General features: G+C 36.2%; 1 protein-coding gene and 1 pseudogene across 6 annotated transcripts in view; one reads left to right on the top strand and one right to left on the bottom strand.

Moving 5' to 3' along the window:
• Positions 1 to 19,348, top strand: part of LOC112850019 (small ubiquitin-related modifier 2 pseudogene) — a 243,033-nt pseudogene that overhangs the window by 91,752 nt on the left and 131,933 nt on the right. The window lies entirely within an intron of this gene.
• Positions 1 to 19,348, bottom strand: part of PIK3CB (phosphatidylinositol-4,5-bisphosphate 3-kinase catalytic subunit beta) — a 191,641-nt gene that overhangs the window by 67,701 nt on the left and 104,592 nt on the right. For all 5 annotated transcript variants that reach the window (XM_086674382.1, XM_086674378.1, XM_086674381.1 and 2 more), the window contains 4 exons: positions 17,549 to 17,719; positions 16,074 to 16,151; positions 4,962 to 5,213; positions 2,833 to 2,929 (listed from right to left, as the gene is read on the bottom strand). In XM_086674382.1, coding sequence (XP_086530508.1) covers positions 2,833 to 2,929; positions 4,962 to 5,213; positions 16,074 to 16,151; positions 17,549 to 17,719 — 598 coding nt within the window. The remainder of the gene's footprint in view (positions 1 to 2,832; positions 2,930 to 4,961; positions 5,214 to 16,073; positions 16,152 to 17,548; positions 17,720 to 19,348) is intronic.

Raw genomic sequence — 19,348 nt, forward strand, 5'->3', positions numbered from 1 at the left:
TTCAACCATGAAAATTATTTTTAAAGTATGTTACCTAAGGAATTTGTCAGATAATTTTATCAGTAAGCCTCTAATTTTCTGTTAATACTTGACACAAGAGTTGAATGCGTTTACACACATCTCTAAAATGAGAAAGTTTACAAAAATTAATACGTACCTCACATCTTCCTTCAAATTTGGTAAGAATTCTCAATCTTGAAAAAGACTTCATTGGAATTGCTTCCCATCAAAATAACGTGACCCAAAAAATTTTCCTAACTTCATCACATATAGGGATTTCTTATTTTCTGTGGTCACCACAGTACCCAAACTGTTATTTCTGAGGGTCATCAATGACATTCTTTTGAACAAACCTAATGCTATTTGTGTTCCTAGATCATTCCATAACTGCTGATACAGTTAAACACCTCTCCAGTAGTCTCTGCAATACTCCATTCAAGTGGTACTGCTATCAACTGCGTCTTTCTTCAAGGCACTGCTCCCACACTCTAAAATGGTCCATTCACAGACTTGTGCATAGGCATCTTACATTTCAATGCTCTCATAAAACCCCGGAGTTCATGTAACTTTCATTTCACAGATAAACTATTAAAAAGACATTAAACTCAAGACAAGAGAACACAATTAGCAGTACATCCTCAAGTCTCCCGTCTGCAAACTAGTATGTCCTTCCTTACACTGATTTTTAGCAGCTGTTCTCTAAGGAAACAAAAGATAAAAATCCATTGTGTCCAGGCCTAATATCCAGATACTATGCACACTTGAATTATTTACCAATGCTAGAAAATCTTCACAAAGTATTTGCAAGTTTCAGGTCCTGATCAATTCTTCGCTCATGTTTAATATTGTCAAATTTCATAGAAGGAAACAATTCTCATCATTTATAACACTTCTAAATCAGATTTCTCAGCAAATTAAAATCTTATACTTATGGTAGCATTATACTTCCTTGTCCTATAACATGCAATCTATCTAAACTAAAATGTACCATTTTAGTATTCTTATCAGTCCCAAACACATAGAGGTAACCTTGCTTAAAAGGGGTTACAAAAAGGCACTCTAATACATTATAGAGAGTATGAATTGGTACAGTCTCTACTGGAGAGCAATTTGTGATTATTCATCAAAATTACAAATGTATTTACTCTTTTTTATTTTAAAATTCCAAGTTTTTATTTTTTTTTAAGTTTTTATTTTAATTAGAGTTAGTTAACATAGAGTGATTTATCAGTTTCAGGTGTACAATAACAAATGTATATATTCTTTAACACAATAAACCCATCTCTAGGAAATCTTACACAAATACCTACACATAAGCAAGGTTATTCATTGTAACACTTGCTTAAATTATCAAAAGATAAGTCTACTTTAAAAAGCATCAGCAGCACTCTAGATAGATACATAAGGTTAAAAGGGCAAGAGCAGAACACTGCACAGAAAATGCTACTTTCTTTCAGAATGGAAAAAAAATAGAATATTTCCTAGTGTATACATGAAGAAATCGGGAAAGATATAAAAGCAACCAGAAATGTGATTATATACCCTTTAGTAATGACCTAGGGACTCTAGATAATAGATTATTTGAAAAAAAAAAAAAAAGACTATTTGTATTTCAGCCTCACTCCTACAGGGATAAAGTGACAATTCTAGAGTTGATACATGCAGAGAAAATGTGTTCATTTATTATTTTTCATGTTATATTTTGTTAGAGATGAAGTCAGGTTCATGGTATGCCAAGTTAATACTGTCCAAAATCATCAATTCTGCCAAAAATACGAGTCAAGTTGCTTGGAGATTCTGGAGAACATGTGTGAATCTAAATTAAGGTTTTGAAAGAAGTATAACTGCTGAAATGCATAACTTTTACTGTTATGACACTCACAGTTTCTCTTAAGAAATGCATAAATGCATACTATTCTATATTTTGGGAATAACATGATTAATAAAAACTATTACAAGTATATGTAGGAAAGAGCAGAAATTAAAGAATATATATATACACATAAAATATTAGAATATGAGGAGTTTTAAATACGTCTGTGAGGAACTGATTATCCAAAACCAGTTTCTCAGATGGCAACTACTAATAAATGAATATTTTCAAACGTCTGTCACCCACAAAGTAATTTTAAAATGCACATAAGTTCACAATTTTATTAACTGTATTAATGAGCTATGAAGGCAGGGGGAAAAAAAGAAAACCACTATTACAATGCAAAGCTTACACTAAAAACTTCCAACATTCAAAAAAAAGCAATATGGAATAATGGAAAGAGTCAAGCAATCTTTTGTATAAACCCTGGTTTTGAGCCAATTATGTACGACTGACCAACTTATCATCTCTGAGGTTCACTTTTCTCATCTGTAAAATGGAGATAAAACTATCTACCTTATTGGGGTGCTCTGCATAATATTTAAGAAATACAGACAAATTATAGCTCAAATTTCGCGTTAAAGCCAACTAAACACTTATTGTATTTTTACTATTCCTCCCATATTAGTGGATGTGCCTTCTATTAGTGCAGTAAATTTAGTATGACTAGGCACAACAAAGGTTGTTATAAGACATTGTTTTTTAGGACAATTTCTCCAAAACCTGCAAAAATAAAATGTTTAAAACAACAACATATTCATTAAGATAACAAATATATTCAGATATAAATCACTTTTTAAACATATTAAAACAATCTGTGGGAATCTGTTTTAGAAAGAATAATAAAGATATGAAATGAAGGTTTCTTTACTAAACTAAAAGAATAGTGAGTCATAAAGAAACAGTAACTAGTCCACATGCCAAAAGTTACTCTTTAAGGATTAGGATATAAATCTTACCAGGAAATGAAGACCAGCTGTGCAATATTATGTCTCCAGATCTCAACTGTCCTTTAAAGTCAAAAACCATTGTATTTACCCATGCTACAGGATAATGCTGTTGAAAAAGATACCATTGCATAAATACGCTGAAAATGAACTTTAGCATGTAAATGTGTACATGCCCTTTGTTTCAAAAATTTAGTTCTAGAAATTGCTAGAGTTCCCGATGATTTCCAAAAAATCATCCAAAATAAAACAAGATATACATGGGAAAATGTTCAAGATCTTTACAGTGGTTCAAGAAAACTCTGAAAGCCAATTAATGTCTCATGATAAAATAACATATCCAAAAAACAGTATTTAATGTATAAACATTGCAAGTGTTAAGGAATTTTTAATGATTCAAGAAAATATGCGTGATATAATGTCAGGCTATATGTTTTAAGAGCTTTAAGCCTAAGTAAATCTTACGTAGGAGAAGGCAATGTATTCTGGTATTGTAGGATTTATTAATATTTCTAAAAAGGAAGTGCCAAGCTCACAGACTTACACAGGTATCTACACCAATTAACTTGGTCACAATTTATCAAAAATACTTATTATTTTTTTTTTTAAATTTTTTTTTTCAACGTTTATTTATTTTTGGGACAGAGAGAGACAGAGCATGAACGGGCGAGGGGCAGAGAGAGAGGGAGACACAGAATCGGAAACAGGCTCCAGGCTCTGAGCCGTCAGCCCAGAGCCCGACGCGGGGCTCCAACTCACGGACCGTGAGATCGTGACCTGGTTGAAGTCGGACGCTTAACCGACTGCGCCACCCAGGCGCCCCACAAAAATACTTATAAATAGTCAAAAGCTTTTAGTAAAATTCTGTATCAGTGGAAGAAAAAACACTGAGGAAATAACTCTTCTGTGACTTTTACATCCTAAAATTTATTTTTTTAACTATATGGTAATAGCCACAAGAAAAGCCTTGCATTCTCACAGTAAAAAATAAAGGATACAAATACACATACATAAATATAGTAACCAGTTTTTTTTAAAAAGTATACAATTCATGCCTCCATGCCTTCTAAACTTATAAGAAAATGAAAAAGACCTGACTAAAAACAGGAAATGGAAGATGAGAGCATCAGAACAGGTACACCATCCCTTTTCCACAACCTCAAAATCTAACAACCTCGAAAAACTAAAGGTCTGTCCATAACTCATTTGACAGTGCAGGGCACCTCGGTGGCTCAGTCGGTTGAGCATCCATCTGACTTCGGCTCAGGGCATGATCTCGAGGTTCATGAGTTCCAGCCCCACATCAAGCTTGCTGATGTCAGTGTGTAGCCTGCTTTGGATCCTCTGTCCCCTCTTGCTGCCCCTCCCCACTCACGCACGCACGCAAGCGCTCTCTTTCTCTCAAAAATAAACCTTAAAAAAAAAAAAATAATTCATTTGACAGTAAAACATGGTCAGAAATGGCATGAACTTAACTGATACTCTTCATTTGTCTCATTCAGTATGAAAGTCACAGATTTCACTGTTGGATACTGATGTGTTTGATTACAGATTTGTGCTCCAGATCCCACAGGGTGCGTTGAGTGAAGTGTGTTGTGTAATCTTTCTAAAATTCTGAGTGTTCAAGTATATGTGGCACCTAGAATTTTAGTTAAGGGACTGTGGACATATAATTTTTTAGATCTTTTCATTCATTTTTATCTGTATCTTTTTAAGTTTATTTATTTTGAAAGGGGGGGAATGAGTGAGAGAGGGGTAGAGAGAGGGGGACAGAGAATCTAAAGCAAGTTCTGTGCTTTGAGCATAGAGCCCGACCCAGGGCTCAAACTCACAAACTGTGAGATCATGACCTGAGCCGAAGTCGGACGCTTAAGTGACTGAGCCACCCAGGCACCCCTCACCTCTCTCTTCTTAAAAGTATAATATTTATAATAGAACACTTACAGTAGGACATTTGCTAAAACAAATCTGCCAGAAGAGAAAATAAATAAACAGAATATAAAAATGGATATTTATTGTCTTTTTAAAATCACTTCTTATGGACCAAAGTTATATGATAAAATTTCACTTATATTACTCAATTATTTCAAAGAGTCTTAAAATCATTCCATTATAAAAATTTTTCAGTAGTGCATAATTACCACTTTCCCAGATTTCCGGATGGTCTGATATTTAGAGGGATTAATAGTTTTAGTCGATTTTTTCGTTTTCACTTTATCCAAAACTGCATAAATAGCAAAACATAATCGAGCCATTCGTGGCAGGTCACAAATATTTATATCAAATTCCAGTGGTTCATTCCAAATGTGATCATTTTTCCCTGATATCTCTGAGCTTACGATGGTTTTACACAGGAGTTCGGTACCATGAAAAAGGCCAGCCCTGACATGAACCTATAATGAAGGAGACAAAAACAAACACAGATTTATGAACACTGTACTAATGAACACCTCTATTTTGAAGAAAAATCGTATATTGGGAGAAGGAGCATACCAACTCTAGGAAAAACCTTTTGTCCACAGAACCATCAGGCTATAATTAATCAGTAGATACTTCACTGAACTGTTATTTTAACCTATTTTTCACTTAATCCAAGAGGTCTCAATGTATGTATAAACAGATCTACAGAAACCAAGACCATAAATATAAAAACTATTACTATCATATGCTCACTTCCACTGACTTCATTTACTCGGGATCTTGTCTTACTCTTCTGCAAAACTGGAAAGGAAGTGATGGATGGAATGTCTCCCAAGTCTCTTCCTACATTTAAAAAATTTTTATTTTAGAGGGAGAGAGAGAGTGGAGGTGAGGGGCAAAGGGAGGGAGGGAGGGAGGGAGGGAGAGAGGGGGAGAGGGAGAGAGGGAGAGAGGGAGAGAGGGAGAGAGGGAGAGAATCTTAAGCAGGATTCAATCTTAAGCAGGTTCAGCATGGAGCCTAACATGGTGCTTGCTCCCACAACCCTGCAATCATGACCTGAGTGGAAATCAAGAGTCAGAGGTTTAACCAACTGAACCATCAGGCGCCCTTATTTTCTTACTTTGAAACCATCATCAAGCCTACACTGCATACAAGCCTATACTGTATAAGCTTAAATAAAAAATAAAATAACAAAATACAATATATACTCACTAAAAGCATATTCACATTTTGACAGTACAAAGAAATGAATACAAATAAAACTAGTTGTACTATGATAGTAAGAACATTGGTGACTTATCCTTCTCTTAAGTTATTTTCAATTATATTTTACAATGTTATCGTTAAAATACTTTAAAATTGGGGTGCCTGGGTGGCTCAGTTGGGTAAGGGTCCAACTCTTGACTTGGGCTCAGATCATGATCTCTGTTATGAGATCAAGCCCTGTGTCAGGCGCCGTGCCCAGCATGGAGCCTGCTTGAGATTTTCTCTCTCTCCTTCTGCCCTCCTCTGCTCGAACTCTCTTTCTCTCAAAAACAAACAAACAAATGACACAAAATAAAATACTTCAAAAATATTATTCTAGAAAGCACCAAACAAAATAGCTGGATGATCTAAATTTAAGATCCTAAATACAAGCATAACACCAAATGCTCACACTCAATCTAAAACTCATAAAATTTAATGCAAATATGAATGAAAATGGAAATCATTTTTTGTATTACTTTTTAAAAAAACATTCAAGGTTATCTGTTTTTAAACAGTGTCAAAAGAATAAACAAAAAAATAAAAAATAAACAGACATGGGGTGCCTGGGTGGCTCAGTGGATTGAGTGTCCGACTTTGGCTCAGGTCATGATCTCGCAGTCCGTGAGTTCGAACCCCGCGTTGGGCTCTGTGCTGACAGCTCGGAGCCTGGAGCCTGTTTCGGATTCTGTGTCTCCCTCTCCCTCCCTCTCTCTCTCTCTCTCTCTCTCTGCCCCTCCCCTGCTCATGTGCTGTCTCTCTCTCAAAACTAAACAAACATTAAACAAATTTTTTTACATAAATAAAATAAACAGACACTGTCAAGACTGAGTAGTCACAGCCTTAAGCAACTTTTAAGTCTATGTCTACAGTACTTTAAATGATATTCCCCTGTGTTCCCTGAAATAAGGCAAAAAGTCTGGAGATTCTTTTTTTACTCTGTAAATTATACGATAATAATTATGAAGAAAGATTTATACAACAGCACTTTTAGGAAATCTTTGTATTTACCTTTATGCTATACTCAAAGTATCTAAACTATAAGACACTTACTAGTATTTTTAAAGGCCAAGACAAAATAGGAATAATAATTACTTTATTCTGTAAAGAAAACTGCAATTGCCTATAAGAACCATAATTATTTTCTCCTAAGCAACTAAGAATTGGCCCTATCATGAAATGCTCAAAAGATGGAATTTAGTGTTAGTAAAATTGTATGGAAGATAGGAAGAGCACAAAACTCAAGATTATGAAGTTTTCTTTTCCTCCCTGAGATACCTCAGGAAAACTGAGCATCAATTAATGAACACACAATGAATGGTAATTTTAGTTTATCAGGAGGTTAGGAAAGGTTCCGTCACTATGCACTAGTCATTATCTTTTTCTTTTTTTTTAATCAGGAAAGTGCAAATCATGTTTATTTATTTTTGAGAAAAAGAGAGACAGAGTGTGACTGAGAGGGGGCAGAGAGAGAGGGAGACACAGAATCCAAAGCAGGTTCCAGGCTCTGAACTGTCAGCACAGGGCCTGATGAGGGGCTCAAACGCACAAACCATGAGATCATGACCTGAACCGAAGTCAGATGCTTAACCAACTGAGCCACCCAGATGTCCCTCTTTTTTTTTTTGTTTTAATGTTTATTTATTTTGAGGGAGAGCATGCTCACCTGCATGCATGGGACGGGCCGAAAGAGAAGAAAAGAGAGAATCCCAACCAAGCAAGGTAGAGCCTGCTTGGGATTCTCCCTCTCTCTCTCTCTTGCTCTCTCTCTCTCTCTCTCTCTCTGCCCCTCCCTCACACTCACCGTCTCTCTCTTTCTCTCTCTCTCAAAAATAAATAAGAAAACACACACACACACACACACACACACACACACACACACACACACACACACACAAAGAAATGTGTACTGACGCCTGTCATAACAGGAGTCTGGAATTGAAGAAGTATCTGGGCTACAGGCAAAGGCTTAAGAATAATAAGCAAAGGAGGTACAGTTTTTCAATTTTCTTACAAAGAGCATATCAGTAATTGTTTTCCAAGATGTGAAAAATCCAAATGAGAGGGGAAAAAAACTAAGAGGTGTTGAGGCAGGGCCCACATGCCTAAAGCAATCAATCCATCTGACCTCCGAGTTTCTTGACCTCAAAATCTCCACAGTACTTCCTCTCCTTCCCCTCGGCCCCACAAACCCAATCACATGCAGAATCTGACTTTGCCACACCGTAGCAACTCCAAATCACTAATTGCTACATCTCACTTTCTAGCCACTTCTTCTTCTAACTCACTCTGACACTCCCACAGGAAAATCCCCTTGCCCATTTTTAGCCTCATTTCAATGACCAACACCTCCCCTTCTTTCCCCATCAGCTTTGTCCGCCTTTGCCTTCCCTAAAACTCTCTGCCAATGCCGGTCTCTCCCTCTGTCACACACAACTGAGGTCCATACCCTGAATAAACCTAATCACTTGTCTCCTCTCCATACTATATGTTTTTGGGCCAACCAGCACCATGACTAACCAGTCTCAAATGTAAAATTATTGTTTCATCACTGCAAGAACATTTCTTACCATTACTTAACTGCTGAAAACTTGCATAGCCATTTACTCTTCTATAAGATGAGCCTTCCTCACATTCAATAAAAATATTAAAAATTTTAAAGCCCTTATTTAAGCTCCCTTTTTTATCAGGTTTTCTGCTACCTAAAGACGACGTGCTGTGATGGATACCTCCTGTTGGTCAACCTATTCTATTGAGAAGTTATAGAACATTAGAACAATGAAATACTAGTCCATTATTATTTATAAGATAAGGAAAGCAAGTAATGAGGAAGATCAAATTATGTAGCTAATAAAAAAAAAAAGGAATCCAATACTCACCAAATATAGATAAATCACTGTTAATAAATTATGAAGTCAGATCACTGTTACTAAATTATGAAGTCATGTGGGTGGGGAAGATTGAAGATGGCAAATATGCTGGGATGAAGTAAAGGGGTTAAAGAGTATTTTTCTTCCAGAAAAATGCAGGTTATTTCATTTGCACCAGATCCTCCACAAATCTCCATGTAAAGATGTAGGTGGGGGTAGGGTGGGGGTTTTCATCTATTCACACATGAACCCTGCTTATGAACGTCATGTCCCTAAGACTACTTTCATCCCACTATAGGCTCACCTGATGATCAAAGTATTTATGCTTGGATTTCATATCTATATCTGACCTTACATAGGCACAACAAAGTACCTGCTGCCTAAACCTTACCCAAAACCCAATCTGGGGAAAAAATATGCATTCAGAATTTCCTGAAAGACACACAGTACATTTATTTCTTTGGGAAGTTCAAATATTACCATTCAATTAAACATAACCCATCACATGGTTGAGTATAAAACTGAGAGTGAATTACTTTTGTCTCTTACAGAATAACTTTTCCTCAATTGTGCTTAATATTATATTTTAAACCTACCCAGTGAAAGATTCTATAGAAGAAAGATACGTGAAACGTTATTTTACCTACTGTAAAGATGCTGGCATGAGTGTTGATGCCCACTTTACTTCCCACTGTGTTTCCTTCATAAGGAGCCACAAATATCTCTCAATTTACAACAGTATCAGGATGAGCTACAAACACATGAATGACTAGTTTGTTTATCTTAAGAGATTCTGAATATTATAACTGATCATGTTTTCTTTGCTTTGACCATGAGGTATACTACAAGAAAGCAAAATATGTAATCCAACATCAAGCAGTTACAGAGGATCTTACTATAATACATACTTACCGTGAATCTTGCTCCTGACTTTTTTGACTATTAAATATTCTCAATTATTTTTTAAAAAGTCAAAATTTTGTATAGGGTCTGTGTGCGTGCGTGTGTGTGTGCGCGCACATGCTGAGAGAAAGAGAAATGGAGACAGATCAAGTACATGTACACTTAGCTCTTACATTTGTGAAGATTCAATAAATCATAAGTAAAACAAAACATACAAAAAACACATTCTGGGGGCGCCTGGGTGGCTCAGTCGGTTAAGCTTCCGACTTCGGCTCAGGTCATGATCTCGCGGTCCGTGAGTTCTAGCCCTGCATTGGGCTCTGTGCTGACCACTCAGAACCTGGAGCCTGCTTTGGATTCTGTGTCTCCCTCTCTCTCTGCCTCTCCCCTGTTCATGCTCTGTCTCTCTCTGTCTCAAAAATAAATAAACGTTAAAAAAAAATTAAAAACAAAAACAAAAAAACAAAAAACACATTCTGTATCTTTTGTATGATAGGATGTAAGGTAGGAATTTCAGGATAAAAGTGACATTCAGTTCTTACTTTCGGTGACCCTGAACAGTTATAAGTCTTATGAATTCTATTACCTTTTATATATGAAATAGTTTATTCAAAAAATAACAAGTAGACTATAAAGAAATAAATGTTTCTCAATGTTTTTGTGATAAAAACAAGCTACTTACAATAAATTGCTGAACTGGAAAAATGTTAGCATCTCTTGGTTTTGACAATTTTTGAGAATAAAAACATATAGGAGTCCACTACATAATTACTCAATAAATGTTAGCTAGTATTGAAAGAACCAAAACAAAAACTGCTAGTTATAATTCCATCAACCAACTTCTAACAGAATTGAGATATAAGGAATGAAGTAAAACTATGGATCAGCTGGATATAAAGGTAAAAAAACACAAGTATAATGAACTTGAAAAGTTCTGTACTAACTATAAACAAGAATAGCAAAGGGTATGATCTAGAAAAAAATAATAATAAAGACTCTAACCAAGACATGGTAACAATAAAAAAAGAGACCCTGCATATTCTGAAAAAGTGTTGAAATATTACTCATTATCTAATTATAATTAGTCAAAGTGTGATTTAAGATCAAGTCATTAAGATTATATCTACTTGAGAAATCTAGTAATTCACTGGTTAAAAACGAACAAGAGGGACGCCTGTGTGGCTCAGGTCACAATCTCACGGTTCATGGGTTCGAGCCCTGTATCGGGCTCTGTGCTGACAGCTCAGAGTCTCCCTCTCTCTGTGCCCCTACCCTGTTCATGCTCTCTCTCTCCCTGTCTCTCAAAAATGAATAAATGTTAAAAAAGAAAAAATTTAAAAACAAACAAGAGTACTAAAAATGACCTACACTTAAAATTAAACAAAACAAAAAAACCCCACGTGTTTTCTGAACTTAGAATCTCCCATGATAGCAGACATGAAAAACTATACTCTGAACTTGTATCAAATGGAATTTTGTCAAAATTGTCCCATTTCCTGATGCTTGGTCTGAATCATCTTCAAGGTTTGAAAAGTAAAGAATTTTAGAGCACCATCATGCTTAATACAGTCATGTTTTATTGTCCAACTTCAGGAAACTTCCAAGGAAACCCTTTTTGCACAAGCCCCCAAACATGCGGAGAGCAACAGAAGGTAGGCTTTAGCATGCAGAGAACTTCCCCATTCTGCTACAGCAAGGAGGATAGACTACATTCCTGAACTCAACAATTAAACATGTTTCTGTGTTGGGCAAGACATGAAACTTTTCCCAACACTGCACCTAATTTCCTTCTTGTTCTGTAATAATGGCCAAAATCTACTACTTTCTGCCTGTACATACTAGTCACAAAAAAATGTCAGTGATATGAATAGTCTGAAATTCCCACAGTTTCATGGAGTGCATCACTTTGTAAAGCAGATCTGTTCTGGCTTTTGGAAGGAATGTTATGCTACCTTTAACTAAGAAAATAAAGATGTTAGAGATCATTACATTAAAATGTATTAATTCATAGCACAAGTATTTATTTAGTGTTCCTGGCACTGAAATGAAAAGAGAAAAACGTTAAGGTAGTTTCTTTCTTCAGGTTATATATATTTTATGGTTTAAAAAAAAAAATTTTTTTTTTTAATGTTTATTCATTTTTGAGAGCGTGAGTGGGGGAAGGGCAGAGAAAGAGGGAGACACAGAATCAGAAGCAGGCTCCAGGCTCTGAGCTGTCGGCACAGAGCCCGACACGGGGCTCAAACTCAAACTGTGAGATCATGACCAGAGTTTAACTTGGATGCTTAACCAGCTGAGCCACCCACGTGCCCCTATTTAAAAATTTTTTTTAATGTTTACTTATTTTTGAGAGGTAGAGACAGAGTGAGAATGGGGTAAGGGCAGAGAGAGAGGGAAACACAGAATTCACAGCAGGCTCCAGGCTCTGAGCTGTCAGCACAGAGCCCAATGCAGGGCTTGAATCCACGAACTGTGAGATCATGACCTGAGCCGAAGTAGGACGCGTAACCAACTGAGCCACCCAGGTGCCTCTGGTCATATATTTTAATAGTTTAAATGTAAGAGTGCTGAGAACCATATAACTAGTCCGGGCAGTGTTAGGATATTGGACTAATAAGTGTGATATCAGATGTACCTAAACTTAAAATTCTCTGTGTTTATCCAATTTCTGGTTCATTTGAGTTTCTTGAATCTGTTATGTCTTTTACCAACTTTGGAAAGCTCCCAGTGAGAATTTCTTTAAAAAGTTTTTCTGAACTATATTCTTTTTCTTTCTGAAATTCAGATTACCTTCTCATGTTCAACCTTCTGATACTGTTTGACTTTCTGATATTGCTGCACGGTATATGAGGCTGTGAAGAGTTTTTTCTCCCTCAATCATTTTTCTCTATTTTGTTCAAAATGAAAATTATTTTTATTAATCTTCAAATCACCGACTTTCCCTTCTCATTACATTTCTACCACTGAGTCCATTCAATGACTTTATAAATTATAAATTACTGTATTTTTCAGTTCTAAATTTTCCAAACGGTACCTATTTTATCTTCTATTTCTTGGCTGAGATTTTCCACTTTTCCATTCCATTCAATTGTGTTTGCCCTTACTTGCAGCATTTTTATAAGTGACTTAACATCTATGTCATCTCAGCACTGACACCTGTTGATTATCATCATGCATACAACTTGATATCATCCTAGTTCTTCATATGCCAATTAATTTTAAATTGCATCCCAGACCATTCTGACCACTATGTTATGGTGACTCCAGGTTTTGGGACTGGAGGTTTGTTATGGGACTCCAGGTTTTGTTTATATCCTACAGAAAATGTTAATATATTTTAGCAGACAATGATTAGGTTAAGACTCCATGGTGCAACAAGTCCCTTGAAGCTATGGTTCTAATACCAATTCAGTCAAATTATTTACAGAGCTATTGGATCTGTCCTATGTGTGCAGCATACAGTGACCAGACTGAGACCTGGGTGGTAGTTTATGCTACAGTTCATTTCTCAAAGTGTGTTGGCAGTTAAGACTCAGATCCACATATGTACAGTTTAGGAATAAACCTGTAAGCATAAACAGCTTAAAGAGGTTGCTCTCCTAAGCTCCTCCCACTCTCCAATCATCCAAGTACTTTTTGGTTGCCTGGGGCTCCCCTTTTTTTAATCACCCAGCCAGAAAGCTGAGGCTTTATTCACCCACACTTCCTAGAACTATGCCAAATAGCACAAGAGAAAAGGAGAAAGGAAAACAAAAAAGCCAGTGAGGATCTGCCCCATTCTCCTGATACTACAACTCTTCTAAACATAGAGGAAGGTTCAACTCTCTGCATTTTAGTCCTGTCCCCACTGCTGTTGCTGCTGCCACTACCACTGCCACCACTGCTACTAATGCCACAGAACTTCTTAGAAACTGGGGCAAATGAGAACAGAGAAAACAACAAGAAACAAATAATAGAGGGGAAAAGTGGGGAGATCCTCACTCTCTCTCAGAGTTAGAAGACCTCTTTCCCGCTAGAGCTATAACCAGAGGGCTTCTTGAGCTCTGTGTGCACTAGTGTCATCTTCCAGATTTGGGACAGCACTGAATATGAATATGCATACCTGAAAAGTGAAACACCACAAGGCTAGGAAAAGACTGATCAGAAAGCTTTATGCTACAGAATTCTAAGCACACTTAAAAGGTCAAAAGACAGGCTTCACTCACATGAGGACTTTAAGAGACAAAACAGATGAACATAAGGGAAGGGAAACAAAAATAATATAAAAACAGGGAGGGGAACAAAACAGAAGAGACTCATAAATATGGAGAACAAATTGAGGGTTATGGGAGGGACTGTGGGAGAGGGGATGGGCTAAATGGGTAAGGAGCATTAAGGAATCTACTCCTGAAATCATTGCTTCACTATATGCTAACTAATTTGGATGTAAATTTTAACAAATAAAAAATAAAATTAAAAAAAAAAAGGTCAAAAGATATTCAAGTGCCAGCCAGGGAGAATAATGAATCTTCACTGAACACCTAGGATTTTCACTACAAACTGTAGAGAATCATGTGCCCCATAGGATCTCTGGGTCTGTGAATATAATGGATTCGCTCCTGTGATTAGGTTATACTATTTGACATAGCTAACTTTGAAGAAGGGAGATATTGGTGAGCCATCAAAAAGGGACCAGGCTCTTCCCCGCAAGAGATTCAAAATGTGGGAAGAATGTGATGCTTGACAAATTCTCCATTTCTATAGAGTTAAAAATAGAGCCACAGAGCCAGGCTTGAAAGATGCCTCTAGTAACTAAGAGCAATCCCCAGTCAATCCCCTGCCAAGACCCAGCAAGGCAATGAGGACCTCAGTTCTACAACTTCCAGGAACTGAATTTGAACAATAACTTGAATCACGCTGGAAGCAAATTCTTCTCCAGAGTCTTCAGAAGAAATACGACCTAACACCTGGATTTCAACCTTGTAAAACCATAAGCAGAAAACCCAGTCACACCACATCTAGACTTCTGACTGACAGATATACAAGCTAATAAATACGTATTCAAGCTGCTAGCTTTGTGGTAATTTGCTAAACAGCAATAGAAAACTAATTTAAGGGGCTATTATGAACGTAATAATTTAACAACTTAAAACAAATACTTCAGAAAACAATTATCAAAACTGACACAAAAGAAATAAAAATATGACTATATATCCATTAAAGATATTAAATTCCTAATTAAAAACCTTCCCACAAAGAAAACTCTAGGGTCAGATGGCTTGGAGTAAATCTTACCAAACATTTAAAGAAAAAATAATAATACCAATTCTATATAAACTTATTCAGAAAATTAATAGGAGGAAGGCTTCTCAAGTCAATTTGGGGGGAAAAAAGATCAATAACTGTTTTCATGACTGGCATTTAAATTTTTTTACCTATTGCAACAATCATGTTCTACTTTTGCAACTGGACACAAATTAATAAGGAAAGTTTAAATAAAAGAAAAAACAATTACCACTAAAACAGAAAACAAAGGCCAACTGGTCATAAACACACTCATTAAAAATTAAAACCTAGCTGAGAATGTAAAAGCAAAAAACAGCCCTATTTTAATGACAGCTAACTAAAGGATCTTTAAAGTCCATTTATAAAAGCAAGTCACTGGTAATCTTTGGCAAGATGCTCCTGAATATGTCCTCATGCCAGCAAACATCTCAAACTAAGTAAATCTCTTTCTTGGATCACAAAACTATTCACTTAATTTCCTGCCAAGCAAAATAGGGGAAAATGCATGCTTTACACTTTAAGACAAAATGCCTTGTTAAGTCTATACTTAATTGTATGGGGTTCTGCAATAAATCTCCATGTGTTAACAACTTGTGGTCCACAATGTAGTCATCTATTTTCTTCCAGAAAATGGTATTACATTTTCTCTATGTTCACCAAGTTTAAAAGAAAAAAAAAGGGGGCTGAAAAAGGAGGCTGGGTGCAGCTCTAACAAGGCTGACAAAGCAGAGTTAAGCTTGCATAGGAACCTGTGACCTATAGTTTTGTTTTAAACTGTACCTGGTGAATTCCTGATCTAAAGCAAGTTCTTTTACATAATCCATCAGGGGAAAATGTCACTTTATCCAGTACATCTCCAACTATTCAAAGAATACTTTAAGACAAAAATTCTTAATTGTCTTACATTAAGTCGCCATATTTTATCCTGTGCAATTGACCGATATACCTAAAATTTAATCTCCAATGTGACATTCCTTATGTGTATCAGTAAGTTATTCAAATAATGCAGCAGATTAAAAAAAAACACTCAAATCTTAACAAGTACTCACTTTTACACTTTCTTCTGTGTTAAGTTTATTTCCCTTAACCAAGACAATTTGGAAAGGGTTGTTATTTTCCCAAACATGCTGCAAAAGAATGAAATAGAGTATTTTAATTAAGGAAATAAATATTCTATGCTAGCAATGAAATCATCTTATCTGTTCTCATGTCCATTGACAAAATAACAAAAACAGACCTCTGAACTAACAACTGAAAGTCACATGTACTAAAATAAGCACCACAACCAAAGTGCCTAAGCACTTTGTTCTTAGGCAAAACACTGGCAGCATTTCAATACTGTTAAGAAAGTGACTATATTAAGCACCATAAACAAATAATATTAAAGCTTTGGATGAATTAAGAATTGACCATTTAGGGGTGCCTGTCCAACTTCGGCTCACAGTTCGTGGGTCTTAGCCCCACATCAGGCTCTGTTGTCAGGACAGAGCCCACTTTGGATCCTCTGTATCCCTCTCTCTCTGCCCCTCCCCCACTCTCAGTCTCTCTCCCTCTCTCAAAAATCAACATTAAAAACAATTTAAGAATTGATCATTTGGGGCACCCGGATGGCTCAGTCAGTTGGGTGACCGACTCTGGCTCCGGTCATGATCACGCAATTTGTGAGTTCAAACCCCGCGTCGGGCTCTGTGCTGACAGCTCAGAGCCTGGAGCCTGCTTCAGATTCTGTGTCTCCCTCTCCTCTTCATGCTCTCTCTCTCTCTCAAAAATAAATAAACGTTAAAAAAAAAATTAAAAAAATTGACCATTTAAATATACAGTTAATATCTTAATCCTCAACAAGAGATTAAATATACAATCTGTTAAAACTGAATAACTATTGAAAAATGTTAACTGTTCCAATTGATAAACAGAAATTTAAGATTTGCTTTATATAAATATATTACATTCTGGAAAAGATGGTATTTTTGATATATTTAAATTCTAAAAGTATTCAGTAAGAAGAAGGCAAGTTATACCAAAAACACTCTCATAGCTAAGCTGATAGAAATGAACTATACCAGTAAACCAACTATTTCTGCATGTCTAACTTTTCTACTAGAAAGTCTCAAATTGCTCCCTGAAGTCTATGTTTAGCTGTAATCTCAAGAAATTTTTAATTTGGTGACATTTTTCTGTGGCACCAAAAGAACACCAAAACCAGAAATAACATATTTATATTTATATGCAGCTTGCGCTGAGGAAAAAGGATAGTAGTTAGAAAGATAATTACAAAGAAAGAAAGAAAGAAAGAAAGAAAGAAAGAAAGAAAGAAAGAAAGAAAGAAAGAAAAAGAAAGAAAGAAGAGAAAGAGAAAGAAAGAAAAAGAAAATTACCAATAAATGGTAATTGATCTTTGGCAAATCTGCATTGGTTTTCACAGAAGGAAAAATCAACAGAGAAAATATGTGTGAGGCTGAAGCACATAACCTAAAACAAAATCACATGCTTTTGGGGTTACCAAAAGTTCACACATGAAACTTACAGAAATAATTCGCATTTTCTTTGGTGGTAAAGGAAGAGGAAGGTTTGATGAATTTCTATTTATGGCAGCTTCTATGGCAATCATTTCTTGTTCATACATCTTCTTGATCTTGCAACATTCCACAAGCATAAAATGAGGCAAGGTCCTATTCATTACACAGTTCCGGATATACTACAGTGGCAAGGAAAGAATAAGGTAAGGATTTTCAAGCAAATACTTAAATCAAGGGGTACCTGGGTGGCTCAGTCGGTTAACAGTCCAAATCTTGATCTCTGCTCAGGCCTTGATTTCAGGGTTGTGAGTTCAAGCCCTGCCACACCCACCCATCACCCAGTGTGGAACCTACTTAACAAAAACAAACAAAAACGTAAATTGATAGAAGAACAAAATTAAGATGAACACCACTATATCAAATGTACTGTAAAAATATATCTTAACATCAAGAATATGAGAAATTAAAATCACAAAATAAAATAGCTACCATTAATTGAACACCTAAGAACATAAGATTATTTATAGCTAATTTTCCTAACAACCCTATAAAAGATATTTTCCTCTTTTTAATACATGAAAGGAAAATCAGAAGAGCTGAGTTACATTCCTGGCATCTTTAAATCTATCTTTTTTGTTTGTTTGTTTGTTTGTTTGCTAAACCCTGAAGAAACATGTACCTCAGTGTAGATGTTTTGCCTTTTCTTTGTGCTTAATACAGGACAGTTTGACCTATCGGCTCACCTTTCTAGGGGTGGGACTTGATCGGGAGAGACTGTGATATCACAGTGCAAGCTTTGACCAATCAGTCAGGACAAGTGAACATGTAGTACACATGTGGCCATTTCTTCACATCCTGAAGTACTCAACTTAGACTTTCCGATGGATCCCTGAGGGAAGCCTGGTACCTTTACAGCACAGGGCTCCAGACAACCATTACTATCTTCCTTTTAAAAACATACTGGTCGGGGCGCCTGGGTGGCACAGTCGGTTAAGCGTCCGACTTCAGCCAGGTCACGATCTTGCGGTCCGTGAGTTCGAGCCCCGCGTCGGGCTCTGGGCTGACGGCTCAGAGCCTGGAGCCTGTTTCCGATTCTGTGTCTCCCTCTCTCTGCCCCTCCCCCGTTCATGCTCTGTCTCTCTCTGTCCCAAAAATAAATAAATGTTGAAAAAAAAATTTTTTTTTAAATAAAATAAAATAAAATAAAATAAAATAAAATAAAATAAAATAAAATAAAAACATACTGGTCATCTGAGCTTGATGCTTTGTTTTATTTCAATGAGACCAGGATGACTCTCCAAAGGCATATAAGAAAAGGAGGGGCGCCTAGGTGGCTCAGTCAGTTAAGCGTCCGACTTCGGCTCAAGTCATGATCTCCCGGTTCGTGGGTTCAAGTTCTGCACCAGGCTCTGTACTGGCAGCTGGGAGCCTGGAGCCTGCTTTGGATTTCTGTGTTTCCCTTCTCTCTGCCCCTCCCCGGCTCACGCTTTGTCTCTCTCAAAAATAAATAAACATTTAAAAAATTTTTTGTTTTAATAAAAGAAAAGAAAAAAAAAAAAAGAAAGAAAAGGAGTGGTTATTCACATTACCAAGATTCCTAACAAGCTGAGAAGAAAGAAACCTAATGTATTTCTCAGAAGAATAAATTTCATATACAGACAAAGTATGACTCAACATATTGTATTCAATTCAGAACCAAGAAATACAATTTTTTGAAATTAAAAAAAATTCCAGAATTGTCTGTAATTGGCAGTTAGATGATATTATGCTAAATATATTCAATAAAAAATTTTTCACTATGAAATATT

The sequence above is a fragment of the Puma concolor genome, chromosome C2, assembly GCF_028749965.1.
Source record: "Puma concolor isolate L17-30 chromosome C2, mPumCon1.1.hap2, whole genome shotgun sequence".
Lineage (NCBI taxonomy): Eukaryota > Metazoa > Chordata > Mammalia > Carnivora > Felidae > Puma > Puma concolor.